Consider the following 14,276-nt stretch of genomic DNA (forward strand, 5'->3'; position numbering starts at 1 on the left):
CCCAGGCGCCCCCAGACTAACATTTCTTACGACGATTGATGCAAATATGCCCAACAATATACTAGCAAACTGAATTCCACCGTAGACTGAAAGACTTGATACCATGACCAGGTGGAATTTATTCCTGGAATGCAAGAATGGTTCAACACATGAAAATCAATATAATACATCATATTAGCAGAATGAAGGGTAAAGAAAGATCATCTCAGAAAGAAAGATCATCTTTTTGATGCAGAAAAAGTATCTGACAAAATTCAACCCTTTTGCATGGTAAAAATTCAACAAGCTAAGAACAGCAGAAACTACATAAATATAATAAAGCCCATAAATGAAATACCCACAGCTAACATCATACTAAATGATGAAAAGCTGAATCTTTTCCTCTAATATCAGAAACAAGGCAAGGATACCTGCTTTCATCACTTCTTTAAAACACAGTACTAAAAGTTCTAGCCAAGTCAATTAGGCAAGAAAAATATCTAAAAACCATCCAAATTAAAAAGGAAGAAGTAAAATTATCTTTGTAGGTGACATAATTTTGTATGTAGGAAATCCTAAAGATTCCACAAAACTTGTTAGAACTAATAAATGAATTTAGTAAAATGACAGGATACGAAATCAACACATAAATATTAGTTGTGTCTCTATACACTAACAATGAACAATACAAAATGAAAATTAAATAACAATTCCAATTTTGATAATATAAAAAATAAAATACATAGGAAAAAATTCACCAAGGAGGTGGAAGACATGTACACCAAAAACTTCAAAATGTTTCTGAAAGAAACTAACAAGACAAAAATTGATGGAAAGATATTCTGTGTTTATTGACTGGAGAACCATAAACATAAGTATAAACTTTGAAGACATCAATACTACTTTAAGCTATCTACAGATTCACTGCAATCCCTATTAACACTCCAGTGTGGTGGTGTTTTGTTTTGTTTTGTTCGGCAGAAATAGAAAAATCCATCCTATAATACATATGGAATCACAGGGGATCCCAAATAGCTACAATAATCTTGAAAAAGAACAAAGTTGAGGTCTCACATTTCCTGATTTCAAAACTTACTACAAAGCTGCAGTAATCAAAACACTGTGGTACTGGCATAATGAAATAGAACGGAAAGCCCAGAAATAAACCCTTGCATACATGTTCAAATGATTTTCAACAAGAGTATAAAGACCACTCACTGGGGAATAATAGTCTTTCCAAGAAACGATGGTGAGAAAATCACATATCCACATGAAAAAAATGATAATTTGGACCCTTAGCTCACACCATTCACAAAAATCCACTTGAAATGGACTAAAGACCTAAACGTAAGAGCAAAAGCTATGAAACTCTTAATAGAAAACATACAGGAAAATCTTCATGACATTCTATTTGGCAATGATTTCTTGGTTATGACAGTAAAAGTATAAGCAACAAAGGAAAAACAGTTAAAATGCACTACCTCAAAATCAAAAACATTTGTGCATCAAAAGACACTATCAAAAAAGTAAAAAGGCAATCCACAGATGGGAGGACATGTGAAAATTACATATATAATAAAGAATTCATATCCAGAATACATAAAGAAATCCTACAACTCAACAACAAAAAAATGAACAACCTGGTTAAAAATGTGCAATCAACTTGAATAGGCATCTCTCCAAAGATATATAAATGGCCAATAAGCATATCAATATCATTAATCCATAGGGAAATGCAAATCAAAACCACAATAAATAACACTTAATTTATCCATTTAAATGGCTATTATAAAAAAATAGCAAACACATGTTGGCTAGGACGTAGATAAATCGGAACTTTATGCCCTACTGAAAGGAACGTAAAATGGTGCAGCAACTATGGAAAATGGTACAGTGGTTCCTCAAAGACTGAGCAGAATTGCCATATCATCCCCTTCTGGGTACATACAATTCTACTTCTTTTTTTTTTTTTTTAAGATTTTATTTATTTACTCGACAGAGATAGAGACAGCCAGCAAGAGAGGGAACACAAAGGGGGAGTGGGAGAGGAAGAAGCAGGCTCATAGCACAGGAGCCTGATGTGGGGCTCGATCCCACAACGCCGGGATCACACCCTGAGCCGAAGGCAGATGCCCAACCGCTGTGCCACCCAGGTGCCCCATACAATTCTACTTCTGGATATATACCAAAAGAATTGAAAACAAGGACTTGAATAGATATTTTACCCCATGTTCACAGCAGAATTATTCATAATAGCCAAGAGGTGGAAACAACACAAGTGTCCATCAACAAATAAATGGATAAACAAAACGTGACATGCACATGCAATAGAATATTAATCAGCCTTAAGAAGAAAAGAAATCCTGACACATGCTACAACATTGATCAATCTTTTAGACATTATGCTAAGTGAAACACGCCACTTACAAAATGACAAATACTGCATGATACCACTTACATGAGGCACCTGGAGTAGTCAAATTCATAGAGACAGAAAGTGGAATGGTGGTTTCCAGAGGCTGCGGGATGGGGGGGATGGAGAGTTCGTGTTTAATGGCTACAGAGCTTCAGTTTGGAAAGGTAAGAAAAGTTCTGGAGATGGAGGTGGTGACTGTCGCACATAATGTGAACATATTTGGTGTCACGGAACTGTATACTTAAAAATAGCTAATGGGTACCTGGGTGGCTCAGTCAGTCAAGTGACTGAATCTTGATTTGGACTCAGGTCATGATCTCAGGGTCATGAGATGGGGTCCCCCATTGGGCTTCGCACTGGGTATAGAGCCTGCTTAAGATTCTCTTTCTCCTTCTCTCTCTGCCCCTCTCCCCACCACGCTGCTCTCGCACACACGCATGCACTCTCTCTCAAAAAAAAAAAAAAAAAGTCAAAAAAAGTAAATTTCATGTTATGTATAATTTAAAAAAATAGGGCATTGAGGGTGATAAAAATATTCTGTACTATTTGGAGTGGTAGTTACATGGGTGAGTACAAATGTCCAGGTTTAAGTGGACACAATATGGTACATTTTAAGTAAATTCTTTTTCCCTTCTCCCTTCTTCTCCTTGTCTTTTCCTCCCCCACTTCCTGATCTGTGGGCCCTTTATCCTCTCATACATTCACTGGATGTAAGTGTTTAAAGAAGAGAGTCTAGGATTTCTTCAACTTAATAATATTCACACTGCCTAGTATAGTGCTTGGCATATAGAGGTTAATAAAAGCTTCTTTTTTAAATTGTTAATTCAGTAACTTGTTTTTTTTTTTAATGTAATGCTACTGTTTATTGTGAACTTACTACATGTCAGACTTGAAGTTCTTACTAACTTGATGCCATATATTCCTTCCCAACAACCCAATGAGGTGGCTACAGAATCCCCTTTTTTAAATCATGAAATTGAATCTTAGTCATTTGTCCAACCATACAGAGCCAATACGTATCAGAGCTGGGATTAGAAATGAGTTTTTTTGACTTTAAAGTCTGTGTTTCTTAACCTCTCAATAGGGGTTATGCTTTACCTTATATTTCACTAAGCATCCACTGACTAGCCAATTGTAAACGGAGTACAGAATCAAAAACATCCTGTAAATTGGTCCTTCTGCACAGGTATGCCAGGATATGGGCTGCTGAGACATATTCAGGGATGTCACAGGGAGGACTTATCACAGAAACAGCTGCACTTCAAATGGCCAAGGAAATGGGTTCATAAATCCCTTCATTCAAAAATGCTTCCTGCATGGGGCGCCTGGGTGGCACAGCAGTTAAGCGTCTGCCTTCGGCTCAGGGCGTGATCCCGGCGTTCTGGGGTCGAGCCCCACATCGGGCTCCTCTGATATGAGCCTGCTTCTTCCTCTCCCACTCCCCCTGCTGTGTTCCCTCTCTCGCTGGCTGTCTCTATCTCTGTCAAATAAATAAATAAAATCTTAAAAAAAAAATGCTTCCCGCAATTTTAGGAGATTACTCACATTGGCATTTCCATCCCCTAAAGTTTGCAGATATACTTCCAGAATGTGACATCATTTCTTTTGGAACCTTGATAAAAAGGGAGGAGGGAGGCTCACCTCCCTTGCAACTGATCAGAATTTCCTGCCAGTGGCTTTAAGAATATTGTGAAATTCGTGAATACAGCAATTATAACAAGCAGAAGGAGACAGGACAAGTTAAATACCAACTATCTAGGGAGAGATCATTATCTCAACTAGGATTCAAATGTCAGAATCTCTAGTTGTAATTTCAGGGACTTCCCAATTACCTCAAAATGGGTGAGAACATCTTCATTAGAAAAAGTAGAAATGCGTGCATGTGCGTGTGTGTGCATGCACACGCGCGTGTGTGCCTGTGTGTGTGAGGGTGTCTGTGTGTGTGAGGGTGCCTGGGTATGTGAGGTTGGAAAGAGAGAAGGATAGAAACAAAGGACAATATTCATCTTTTCAACATACATGGAGTAACTACGACATGTAGGTATTGTATTGGACACTGGGGATACAAAGGCCAAGAGTGGATATTAATATATTTAACAAAAGACATGGAAGAAGCAATAAAAACAACATTGGGAAGAGGAATATTTTCCTAGATGGCCTAGCAAGCACAGCAAAGTACAAAGGTGAATACCATTATTCCCTTTTCTTTCTTACACAGTGTCTTATAGAAGGTATCTCAATATGAGCACGGCCACTCCAATAAACCACCCGACTGACTCAATTCTCTGTGTCACAGATGCTGGCTCTGCCTTTTATCCATCTTCGGAACTTCCAAACAGTGACCAGGAGACCCTATGTTGTCATGGCATCAGTCTTAACCCATCCCAGTCAAAGTGGACAAATATCTGATACAGCAATCTATGTATCTGAGAATAAATGGTTTTACTGCACAGGCGCAGGTGCGACTTGGCCTAGACCTCACATACTACCTGCACTGCGGTGATCTCCAAAATCGACATTTGGGTGGCAGGCAAACAGTCAGCATTAGAAATTTCATGAACTCCTAGGCTTCAAGAGTGGAGTCAAGGGTAGACCTGGTCTCTTGGAGGAGAAGTCCTGGCAAGACAAGGCCAATCACCCATGGCCTAGGGTAGGTCCCACACAGCGTAACAAGACATGGACTGAAGTCAGTAACAAGCAGGGGATTGACATCTGGGGGAGAGGTGGGAAGCAAGGTTCAGAAAGAGCTGAATCCTAGCAGCAAGTGAGAATCTGAGCACCACGTGGCTCTTTGCCTCGACTTAGCATGGGCGCTGGACCCCTGTGTGTCTGGTCCTATGACCTGGACAGAGGGGAGGGAGACATCACACACCAGATATTGTGGGACACGGTAATTCTTGTCTACCACTTTCTTCCTTCTTTTCTCGACCTTCGACTACTAGGTAATCCCACTTCAGGCTATTTTTTTCTTCACACGTACACACCCTCTCTTATTTAGCTCTGTGTCTTCCTTGGACTCTTAGCTGACACCTTGGGAAAATCTCTCTCATGTTCTCTTCTCTCCATTTTTGTCTTCCATTTCCTTTATCTACCTTCCTTTCTTCATCTATGTTTATGGAAAAAAATCCAATCATCGGAGAAGTAGCAAGTGTATACATGTACTTGAATCCAATAAAATGAAAGCTATATGTCTTAAAATTGAATTTGGAACAACAGAAACAAGACAAACTCTAAAACTTTTGAAAGTATTCAGAAATATCTTTGAGAGAATGTTTCCATATTATCTTCTTGCTATGCCTACTTTTCTTCAGCATTAGCATTCGTGATAAATAGAAAATTATCGTATTCATTTTTCTCTCTCTTTTGTGTAATCACTTCTTCCACAACAACATGGCTCCCTATTATTCTTCATTGCTAGTGTGTCGCATTTTGGATAATTATGAGTTAAATTATCTTCTGCGGGCTAGCCAAAAGACTTAACAACCACTTAGAACATTCTTTGTTCCTATTATGCAGTGGAAACTTGTTTAATCGAGATGCCATAAATTTTCAGACCCGCTGAAAATGTTTAATATTCAAAACTAATTTTTTAAACATTTTATTGATCAGCACTTTTATGGGAAGCCAGGTCAAGTCCTTCAGCATCTCTTTGATTTAAGCAAAATGTGCAGTCTCCAGGGAAGAGGAGGCCAAAAGGGGTCACATGATTTCCTCCAGGGTATGAATCAGAGGCAAGGCGAGTACAAAGCTCGTGGGTCTTTGTTTTCACAGCTAAATGGTTTAAACTAAAACACAAATACAAGGACGGGGACAGGGATTATGGAATGACATATATTTTAGGATTTAAAAAAATAACTTCCCTTCATTCTATACTTCCATCCAGCTCGCTCATTTCCTCACAGTTCTCAAGGAACCGCTCTGGCATCGGTGGTGGGCTCTTGTCAAGAGTCACCTGCCCATTTGGTCTTAGTTTGCAGGGTCCTTGCAGGGTCCGTGGAGATCCCGGCATACTGCGGAGGTCGTGGAGCAGGGGGGTACAACGCATAGGGCAGGTCCAAAGTGAGGAGCACCAGTGATGGGCTTGACAGTACCCAGGACCCTCTTGGTGGCTGTCATACTGTGTGCTGTTTGCAGCGTGCATCACATCCAGCCCTGGACGACAGAGCCACCTTGACTCACATGCAGGTGAGGGCAGGTAAGCAGCAGAAAGCAAAGAGGACCGCTAAGGGAGATCAGCTCAGCAATAGCCCTTGACTACACGCAGATTTCCTGACCTTTGGTCAGGTGCAGGTCTGGGGCCCAGAAAGGGTGCTTTTGTTCTTTCTGAAGGCAGCACATGGAAGTTTCTCTGTTCTCTATGCCGGGGCAGTGGTGGGGGTTGGAGGGGGGGGTTCCTATAAAACTGAGAAGAAAATGGTCTTCCTGGAGCAAACCCAGACAGCTGATACCCACATAACCAAAGCTAAGTGACTTACCTATTCTAAATCTCAATCTTTGAGGCCGTTATTTAGGGATAATAATATTCTGAAAATCACATGAAACAGTAATTGGCCTGGCCCCTGACACACACTTAATCATGGATAACAGAGTGTGTTTGTTTTAAAAGCTCCCCCGCCTTGCCAATTTTATGAAAGGGTCTGTGGTGTGATCCTGCAGGGAGAGCGACATAAGGCTCAAACATGTCCCATCTCTAACCTTCTCTACCAAGGAAATGACACACACATCGAGGCAGGGTAACTGATGAGCTGCAGAGACATTACAACTTCAATTTTCACATCTTAAAAAAGATACACCAGGGTACAAGAAGCTGCAGGAAGGTGTCATTTACCGGGAGGTGGGAAAGGACTTGATAATGCAGCCTCTCCCAATACCCACCCCATGCCAGCTTTCTCTCCAATTCAGCTAGACCCAGCATAAGCCATAGCATCTTCCTGCAGGGAAAATAATAAACAAACAAACAAAGCTGAAATGATCTGATGCTGTCTTGTCTGGATTTTTTTTTTAAATCAAGAAAGGTTAACACTTGGTTCTGAAGTTAATAGATAATGCAAATTTCTGCCAACCCTAAAGATGTCTTGGTCCATAATTCCCTCTTATCTTCTGACTGTGAAGACTGCTTCCTGTTAATAAGTAATTTTCAAAGTCCTCCCTTGGGAAGGTCAAATAAGACCTATTTGGCTCCTCCTCTCGCTGCATCTCACTGCCGGACCCGATCAAATCTGTAACCCATATGGGCCAGTGCTGCTGTCTTTCCCAGCACCCTCAGAGTGAGCCCCATAGTAAGCATGGTAAGCAGGCCAAGGGCACAGTCCCTTTTCAAAAGCTGGAAGGAAAGAACAACAGGGCTACACTGAACCCAAGGGCCAAATTTACTTAAAGGTCAAAAAAAAAAAAATGAACAAAAAGGCTTATGACAAGAGGTGCTGAGTTTTCCAGAGCAATTCAGAAAGCCACGGAGCATATATCATGAATGCTTTAAAATTTCCTTCCCCTGCCTTGACATGTGGTACCTGATAAGTGTTGGGGGAGGCAGACGTATTCCAACTAATCAATGACGTCAGAGAGTGCTAGGGTCCAGGCAGCCCTGTGCCGTCATGCTGTCCCTGTGCTGACACACCAACTTCCCAGGGGGACCACTGAGCTGCCTGTCTGCCCCCTCCAGCCTCATTGCTCTGTGTATCTCCCTGTGTCCACGCAAGGCAAACCTCCACAGAGACAGCCCTCACTTCTAAATATATTACTCGGTTGCTGCTAAGAACGTTCCTCTCAATCCTGCTGCTTGCTCACTGTCTTGCCCTCAGGGATAGTCGTACCTTTTGCATAGTTTCAGATCAGATTGTGACCACTGCTGGATTCAACTGTCCCTTCTGGCAAGGGATTTAAGTAGAATCCAAAAGTCCCTCAGGCCTCCAAGATCTCTAACCAACTGCGATGTCTGAGTGTCCCAGCGTCATATTCCGGAGAGAATAGAACTTTTTAGATACCAGCACTTTGTTGCTGTAGAGGGTAATAATACGTGATAAGAGACTGAGTCTTGTTAAAAAGGATGAAAGCATTCAACCGATACTTATTTTTTAATCCTTTGTGTCCATCATGATATCTGCACTCAGTCCATAAGACAGGGCTCCTAACCTCCAGGAACTCCCAGTCTACCTGGACCCACACCTACATGCGAGGTCCGTGGTGTGTATCAGCTAGACCCGAGATACTTAGCAAGTGTTATTGGAACTCAGTGAGGGCAATTCTGGGCCTCAAGGAGAAAGCAGGATGCTGAGGGGAAGCGGGGAGAAATTAGCACATTTTAAAGGTGTGTATGGGATGGGGGTGGAAGGGGGAAAAAGCAGAGCACATAAACCTGGAATAGACTGAGAGTATTATGGGTTGTTACTGAGGAATCTCACGCAGTGCCAGTGACAACTTGCGTGTATACGTTGCTTTGTAGTTAGAATAAGGCCATAGGCTTCATCCACTTCCATACTGATGTCCCAGACTGAGCAGACACTGCTCCGAGGTGGACACAGTTGGACCGAAGTGCTCAAAATCATGTAGTTAGCAAGGGATAGAATAAGAATCAAATCCAGGTTTTCAGGCTCCTGGACCCAGGGCCCCTTCTAGAGCACAAGGCAGCCCGTGGGTGGTCAGGTACATGCATGCATGCAGGAGACACGTTAGGGGAGGTAGGGTCATTGGACAACTGCTTGCTTAGATGCTCTGGGGGCAGGGAAGGGCTTTAGAGAAGTGGTTCTGGGCTCTGGTTCCACATTAGAAATACTGGAGATTTTTTTAAGTCTCACAAGCTCATCCCGATACCAAACTCCAGATAATTTGATTTCATTGGTCTGGGACGCTGGCAATAGAAGTTTTTAAAAGCATCCCGGGCAACTCCAGGGTATAGCCCGGGTCAGCATCACAGCCTGAGGGGTCCCTAATGGACACATACTTGCTTCCTTGTCCTTTTATGTCTTCATCTCCCCAGACTAAGAGTGAAGACTCTGCCCCTACCCACGACCTTATTCAGCGTAGGCAGCATAAATACCACATGTGCAGAAGTGCTGCACCTGTTTCCAATAACCTAGTGGCTGTTCTGAATTTTCTAGTTTTCACAAACAGAGAAGCAGCTGACGGTGAGTGCAAAATAGAGAAAAACGCCCAGGCAAACAACAGTATGTTGTCCTTGGGAGCTTGACTGCCCCAGTTGCTTGGGCAAAATCCCGTGGCTCAGATTATTCTTTGGCAGTAGTTAACCCTCACATACTTGGTTCCGAGTGGATTAGCTCAGAACTCCAAATGAAAATGCAGGGACATTTTAGAAAAAGAGTTATTAAGCATAATCCCAGATGAGCAAGCCTGGATCAGCAAAACTGATTATTCTGCGAAAGAAAGAAAGAAAAGGAGAAAGAAAGAAAAAGAAAGAAAAGAAAAAAAAGGAAGAAAAGAAAGAAAAAGAGAAAGAAAGAAAGAGAAAGAAAGAAAGAGAAAGAGAAAGAAAGAAAGAAAGAAAGAAAGAAAGAAAGAAAGAAAGAAAGAAAGAAAAAGAAAGAAAGAAAGAAAGAAAGAAAGGCATGTCAGTGGGAACTTTTCCCATTTAGTGGACCAGTCCCTTACAGCAACAACCCCTACCTCCATCCTACCGCAACCCCTCACAATATTCATGTACACAGATGACGTGGTTCCACTAAGTGACTGAATCAGGTTTAGAGGCAATTGAGGCCCAGGAAGAAAGCACACCTGGCTATCATCCGTGCAACAGAAATGGCTTAATAGGACCCAACTGACCTCACCGAGCCTCCTGGGCTCCTTTCCTGACGTGGGCACTGATTCAGACATAGGACTTCTAGATACTTGTCACATCTAATCTAATGGAAAGGCACAGAACATTTTTAACCCAACAGCAGATAATTGTAACGAAATGATTCTGGCCAAGAGGGCCCATTTGTAATAATGAATTCAAATCAGATTCATAGAAGCTATAATTCAGCCAGAGTGAACACCACCTTCATTTCCCATATCATCTCTCTTCCAAGAAGGCAAAATTACTCAATATTCACATAATTATTTTTACTTTTCAAGTAGCCCTGTGAAGTGGTTATGAGGAAGATAATATTGCCTCACTTATATAAAATGAGTTTTATCCACGTTCGAAACTTCAGTGTCATCTCCGGCACACCACTTCCTAACGTCCCTCAATGCAATCAAAGACCTATCAAAACAAAACTGAAATTTCTAAGGAAGGACATCATCCTTCTCTAAGCCGTGCAATTTCTCATTGGAAAATTCAGAGGAGGGCCTGGCTTCCTCCACTCCTTTGCTTTTCTACTAGGTCTCTGGCCTCCTTTGTGACTTCAGTCAAGATTTAGAAACAGATGTGAGACATTTGGATCCAAGGTAACCACATTCGAAAAGACTCTCAATGGCTCACGGACCTGGGAAGCATTCAATGTTTTCAATACATCCTGCACATTCGATGCATTCAGAACACGAAATTTCCAAACACTGGATTCCCAAAAGAACATCTTTAAGGAGACTGAAGGGTGACCATACTTAAGAATCAGTCTTTTAAAAGCAAAATACAACACAGAATAAAACACGATACATTTATCTGGGGCTGAGGCTAAGGATTTCCTGAGACTGGAAGCCAGGACTCTCCCTCAGAGCACTGACAAATAAGTTTTTCATTGACATGGGTACATGGCTGTTAGCCAATAAACCAAAGGTGCACACAAAACTCGAGAGAGATTGGGACCCCCAGAAAGCTGCAGGAGATTGGGGTGTTGTTTTAAGAAACACTGTCACAGGAGTGAAATTGAAACCTTAAAAAAATCAGAAATTAATAAGAATTAAATGAAGAAGACAAAAAAGGGAGAAGAGAACGAATTATAGGCAAACGCATGTAAAATAGAATCACCTGATAAAAATGAAGACTAAAGTAATAAAAGAGAAGAACACGAGAGGTAAAAAGGAAAAGAATATAAAGAGATTAAAATGTGGACAATGTGCTCACTCTATTTCAGAGCAAATTATATAGAGGAGGAGAGGCAAAATCAACACAAGCGGTGTTTACTTTTTAAAAAATAAAAGTACGCAATCAGGTAACAGATAACAGTTTTACTCGCACATGTAAGGGTTTTTTTTTTTTTCCTCCACAAAGCACAAAAAGCAACTATTCAGCTTTTCCTGTTTTTATTCCCATTCCCATTACCAAGCCCAGCTGCTGAACGTTTGAATTGAAGATCATGAAACCAGGCCAGCAGCTAATAAAAAAAAGGCAGAGCAAAGCTGGCCCTCTGCTGGTGGAATCATCTTATTGCATTCCGGAAAGCAGAAAGCTGGAGTTTATAAGTTTCTGCTTTAACTTTCAGGGTCAGGGACGGGACAGAAGATTTGGAAGGTTCAGCAAGGAGGCCTTATTCGGTGCTGGGCCTCTTTGCCCCCAGTATTAGAAGATAAAGACAGGCGCATGGCAGCATCAACAGCCCCTCACACCTGCTAACTTTTACCAACATTTCCTCGGTGATCTTGGGTTGTAGCCTGGGTACCACTCCTATCTTTGAGCCCACAGCTCTGCTACCAATGTGCATCTCATAAGTCAATTCTTGGGGAATAGGCTCCAGAAACTTCTTGAGGCAACGAAATAGACATACTGCACTCTAGTCTGGGACAGGCTGAGGAGTGGCCACAGGGATCAAAGGGTTTTCCCTCCTGCAGTCAGGGAGGGGAGTCTGTCCCTAGCACCCATTTTCTCTCTTCTTCCGGGGCTCCCGAGCACCAGCAGACAGATCTGTGAAACCTATTCTCTTCCTCAAAAGGAGATGCAGCTAAGAATCTCCCAAAGTGGCAAGAATCCAACCTTAGCCTGGAGCTTAGGAAAGAATAGCCAGTGTCCCAGGAGGCCTTTCTTTCCTTCTCTGGGGCGCAGCTTGTCCAGATACAGAGAGAGTTCAACCAGGGCAGCCAAAGGAACAGGAAGGAAGCCCCAGCCTTAACTGTTCCTTGGGGAAGCCAGGCTTCTTGGCTGCAGAATCTGGGACAGCATGTTTTATTTTCACCATAACCATCAAAGTCATAGACAGGGCAAACGCATTCAGCCTGTGTACACTGTGAGCCAGAGTTAAGCTGGGACGTCCCTGAATCTGTCTCCTAGGACCAGAACTGCCTCATTAAAGGGATAAAAGATGATATCTGCTGAGCTGGTGGAAAGTGGTGGCTGCATTTTTATTAAAGTCTCTGCTGCAGCAGGCCCAGTCCCACCCCTCTGCCTGGAGCATGTAAGTGATTCTCTGTAACTCATTAAGGTAAAACAAAAAGCTTTCTATTGTGCTTTTCGCACAGGAGTGATGTCGTTGCATAAAAGCTACATGTTTCCTCTCCTTGGCCCGAGACTGCAAAGATAAAACTGCCCTCATAATTTATAATAGGTGTCCCAGGAGCACCACACACGGTTGACATGGATGGCTGCGTCTTGAGCAGACTCATAAACGGCCATAGCCCAGCACTGGCAATTCCACAGCCTGACATTTTAGGGATCTCTGTGGTAGGAGCAAGCCACCCCATCTGGAAGGCAACCTTGCCTCATTGCATACCTTGGCCTGTGAGAGAGCCACCAAAGCTCTCAGTGGTCTTAGGCTAACCTCCAGTACTGCAATTACAGGGCGCTCGTGTTCTCATCTTGATGCCAGGGCAAAAGTGAATCTAGCCATGCCATGGCCTCATGGATGCATGGAGTCCGGAGCATGGACCTCAGTGTCCTGGATCAGATCCTGGACCAGAAAAGCCAGAGCAAATGACAAACCTCTCCAGGAAAACGGGTGTTAGCAGCCACAGTCCGCAAGTGGGCAATTTTCGGGCCTGCAAAAAGGCCCTTCGCATGCCCCACTCCCCCACCCAAGCCTTCTGCTGTCTCTCTTGCTGTCTTGCTGGCCCCTACCCACATCCTCATATCCGAGGGGCTCAGTCCCCCGCTGAAGTACAGCTCCCTACCTGAGGGTGGCGCTCTCCCCCTGCCGGACCGTCACGTTGTCCATAGCTTTGGGGAAGGTGGCATCTCCGCTGCGCACCGGCACTCCTGTGGGTACAAGGAACAGCAGCCTGAGAGACACGACCACGAGGCACTTCCAGGGCAGGAACAGGTACCCACAGACCCCCATCCTCGACAGCCACAACTTCCCAGAACTCCAGCAGCGGCGCGGTCCTCGTGCACGCCCCGCACACCAGCGGGTCTTGGGTTGTGGTGTGGGGCGCCGGGAAAGGGATGGAGCAAGCCAGAAGCAGAGAGGGGGAAGGAGGAGAAACGAGTCCAGGCTCTCCGGAGTCTAATGATTCTTCCTCAAATCCTGCCTCAGCTCTCCAGCCTAGCAGAACCAGATGCCCCCTCCTGCATCCAAAAAGAGCTTTCTTGACGCTCCCCTGGGGAGGAGGGAGGCAGCCAGGAAGGGAGAGGAAGGAGGAAGGTGCAGGGATGAAGGTCACAGATTGCTCTTTCTCTGCCTCGCTCTTCAAGATGCTACTTTAAGATTCAGTTGGGCACCTTCTGCAGAGATCTGGCATCAAAAGTTTATAACCCAAAGAAGCAAGGCAAGTGTCTCTGACATAAAGGAGATGTCCTAAAAGGCTGCTGGCTTCAAGGAGAGGAGAAAATGTTTTATTAGCTCACACACATGTACAGATGTATTTATAAACCAGCCCGAGTCTCGAATCTGGAACCCAAAGGCGGCAAAAAGTTCCAGCGCGGGGACGCGGCCGTCGCAGCCCGAAGATCCGGCGGTGCTCTGGGCGTCCTCCAGCGCAGCCCGGGCGGCGACTGGTGGCCAGCCCGGCCCGCGTCGCCAGCCCGTGGAGCGCCGCCCGGCGCAGGCTGCGGGCGCACGGGGAGCTGGCGGACGGC

At 43.7% G+C, this 14,276-nt stretch overlaps 1 protein-coding gene across 1 annotated transcript in view; it reads right to left on the reverse strand.

Moving 5' to 3' along the window:
* Nucleotides 1-14,037, reverse strand: part of OPCML (opioid binding protein/cell adhesion molecule like) — a 518,190-nt gene extending 504,153 nt beyond the window's left edge. The window contains exon 1 of the mRNA XM_034666102.1: nt 13,373-14,037. Within this exon, the coding sequence (XP_034521993.1) occupies nt 13,373-13,539 (167 nt within the window). The 5' untranslated portion in view covers nt 13,540-14,037. The remainder of the gene's footprint in view (nt 1-13,372) is intronic.
* Nucleotides 14,038-14,276: the final 239 nt, after the last annotated feature.

The sequence above is a fragment of the Ailuropoda melanoleuca genome, chromosome 8 (genome assembly GCF_002007445.2).
Source record: "Ailuropoda melanoleuca isolate Jingjing chromosome 8, ASM200744v2, whole genome shotgun sequence".
NCBI lineage: Eukaryota > Metazoa > Chordata > Mammalia > Carnivora > Ursidae > Ailuropoda > Ailuropoda melanoleuca.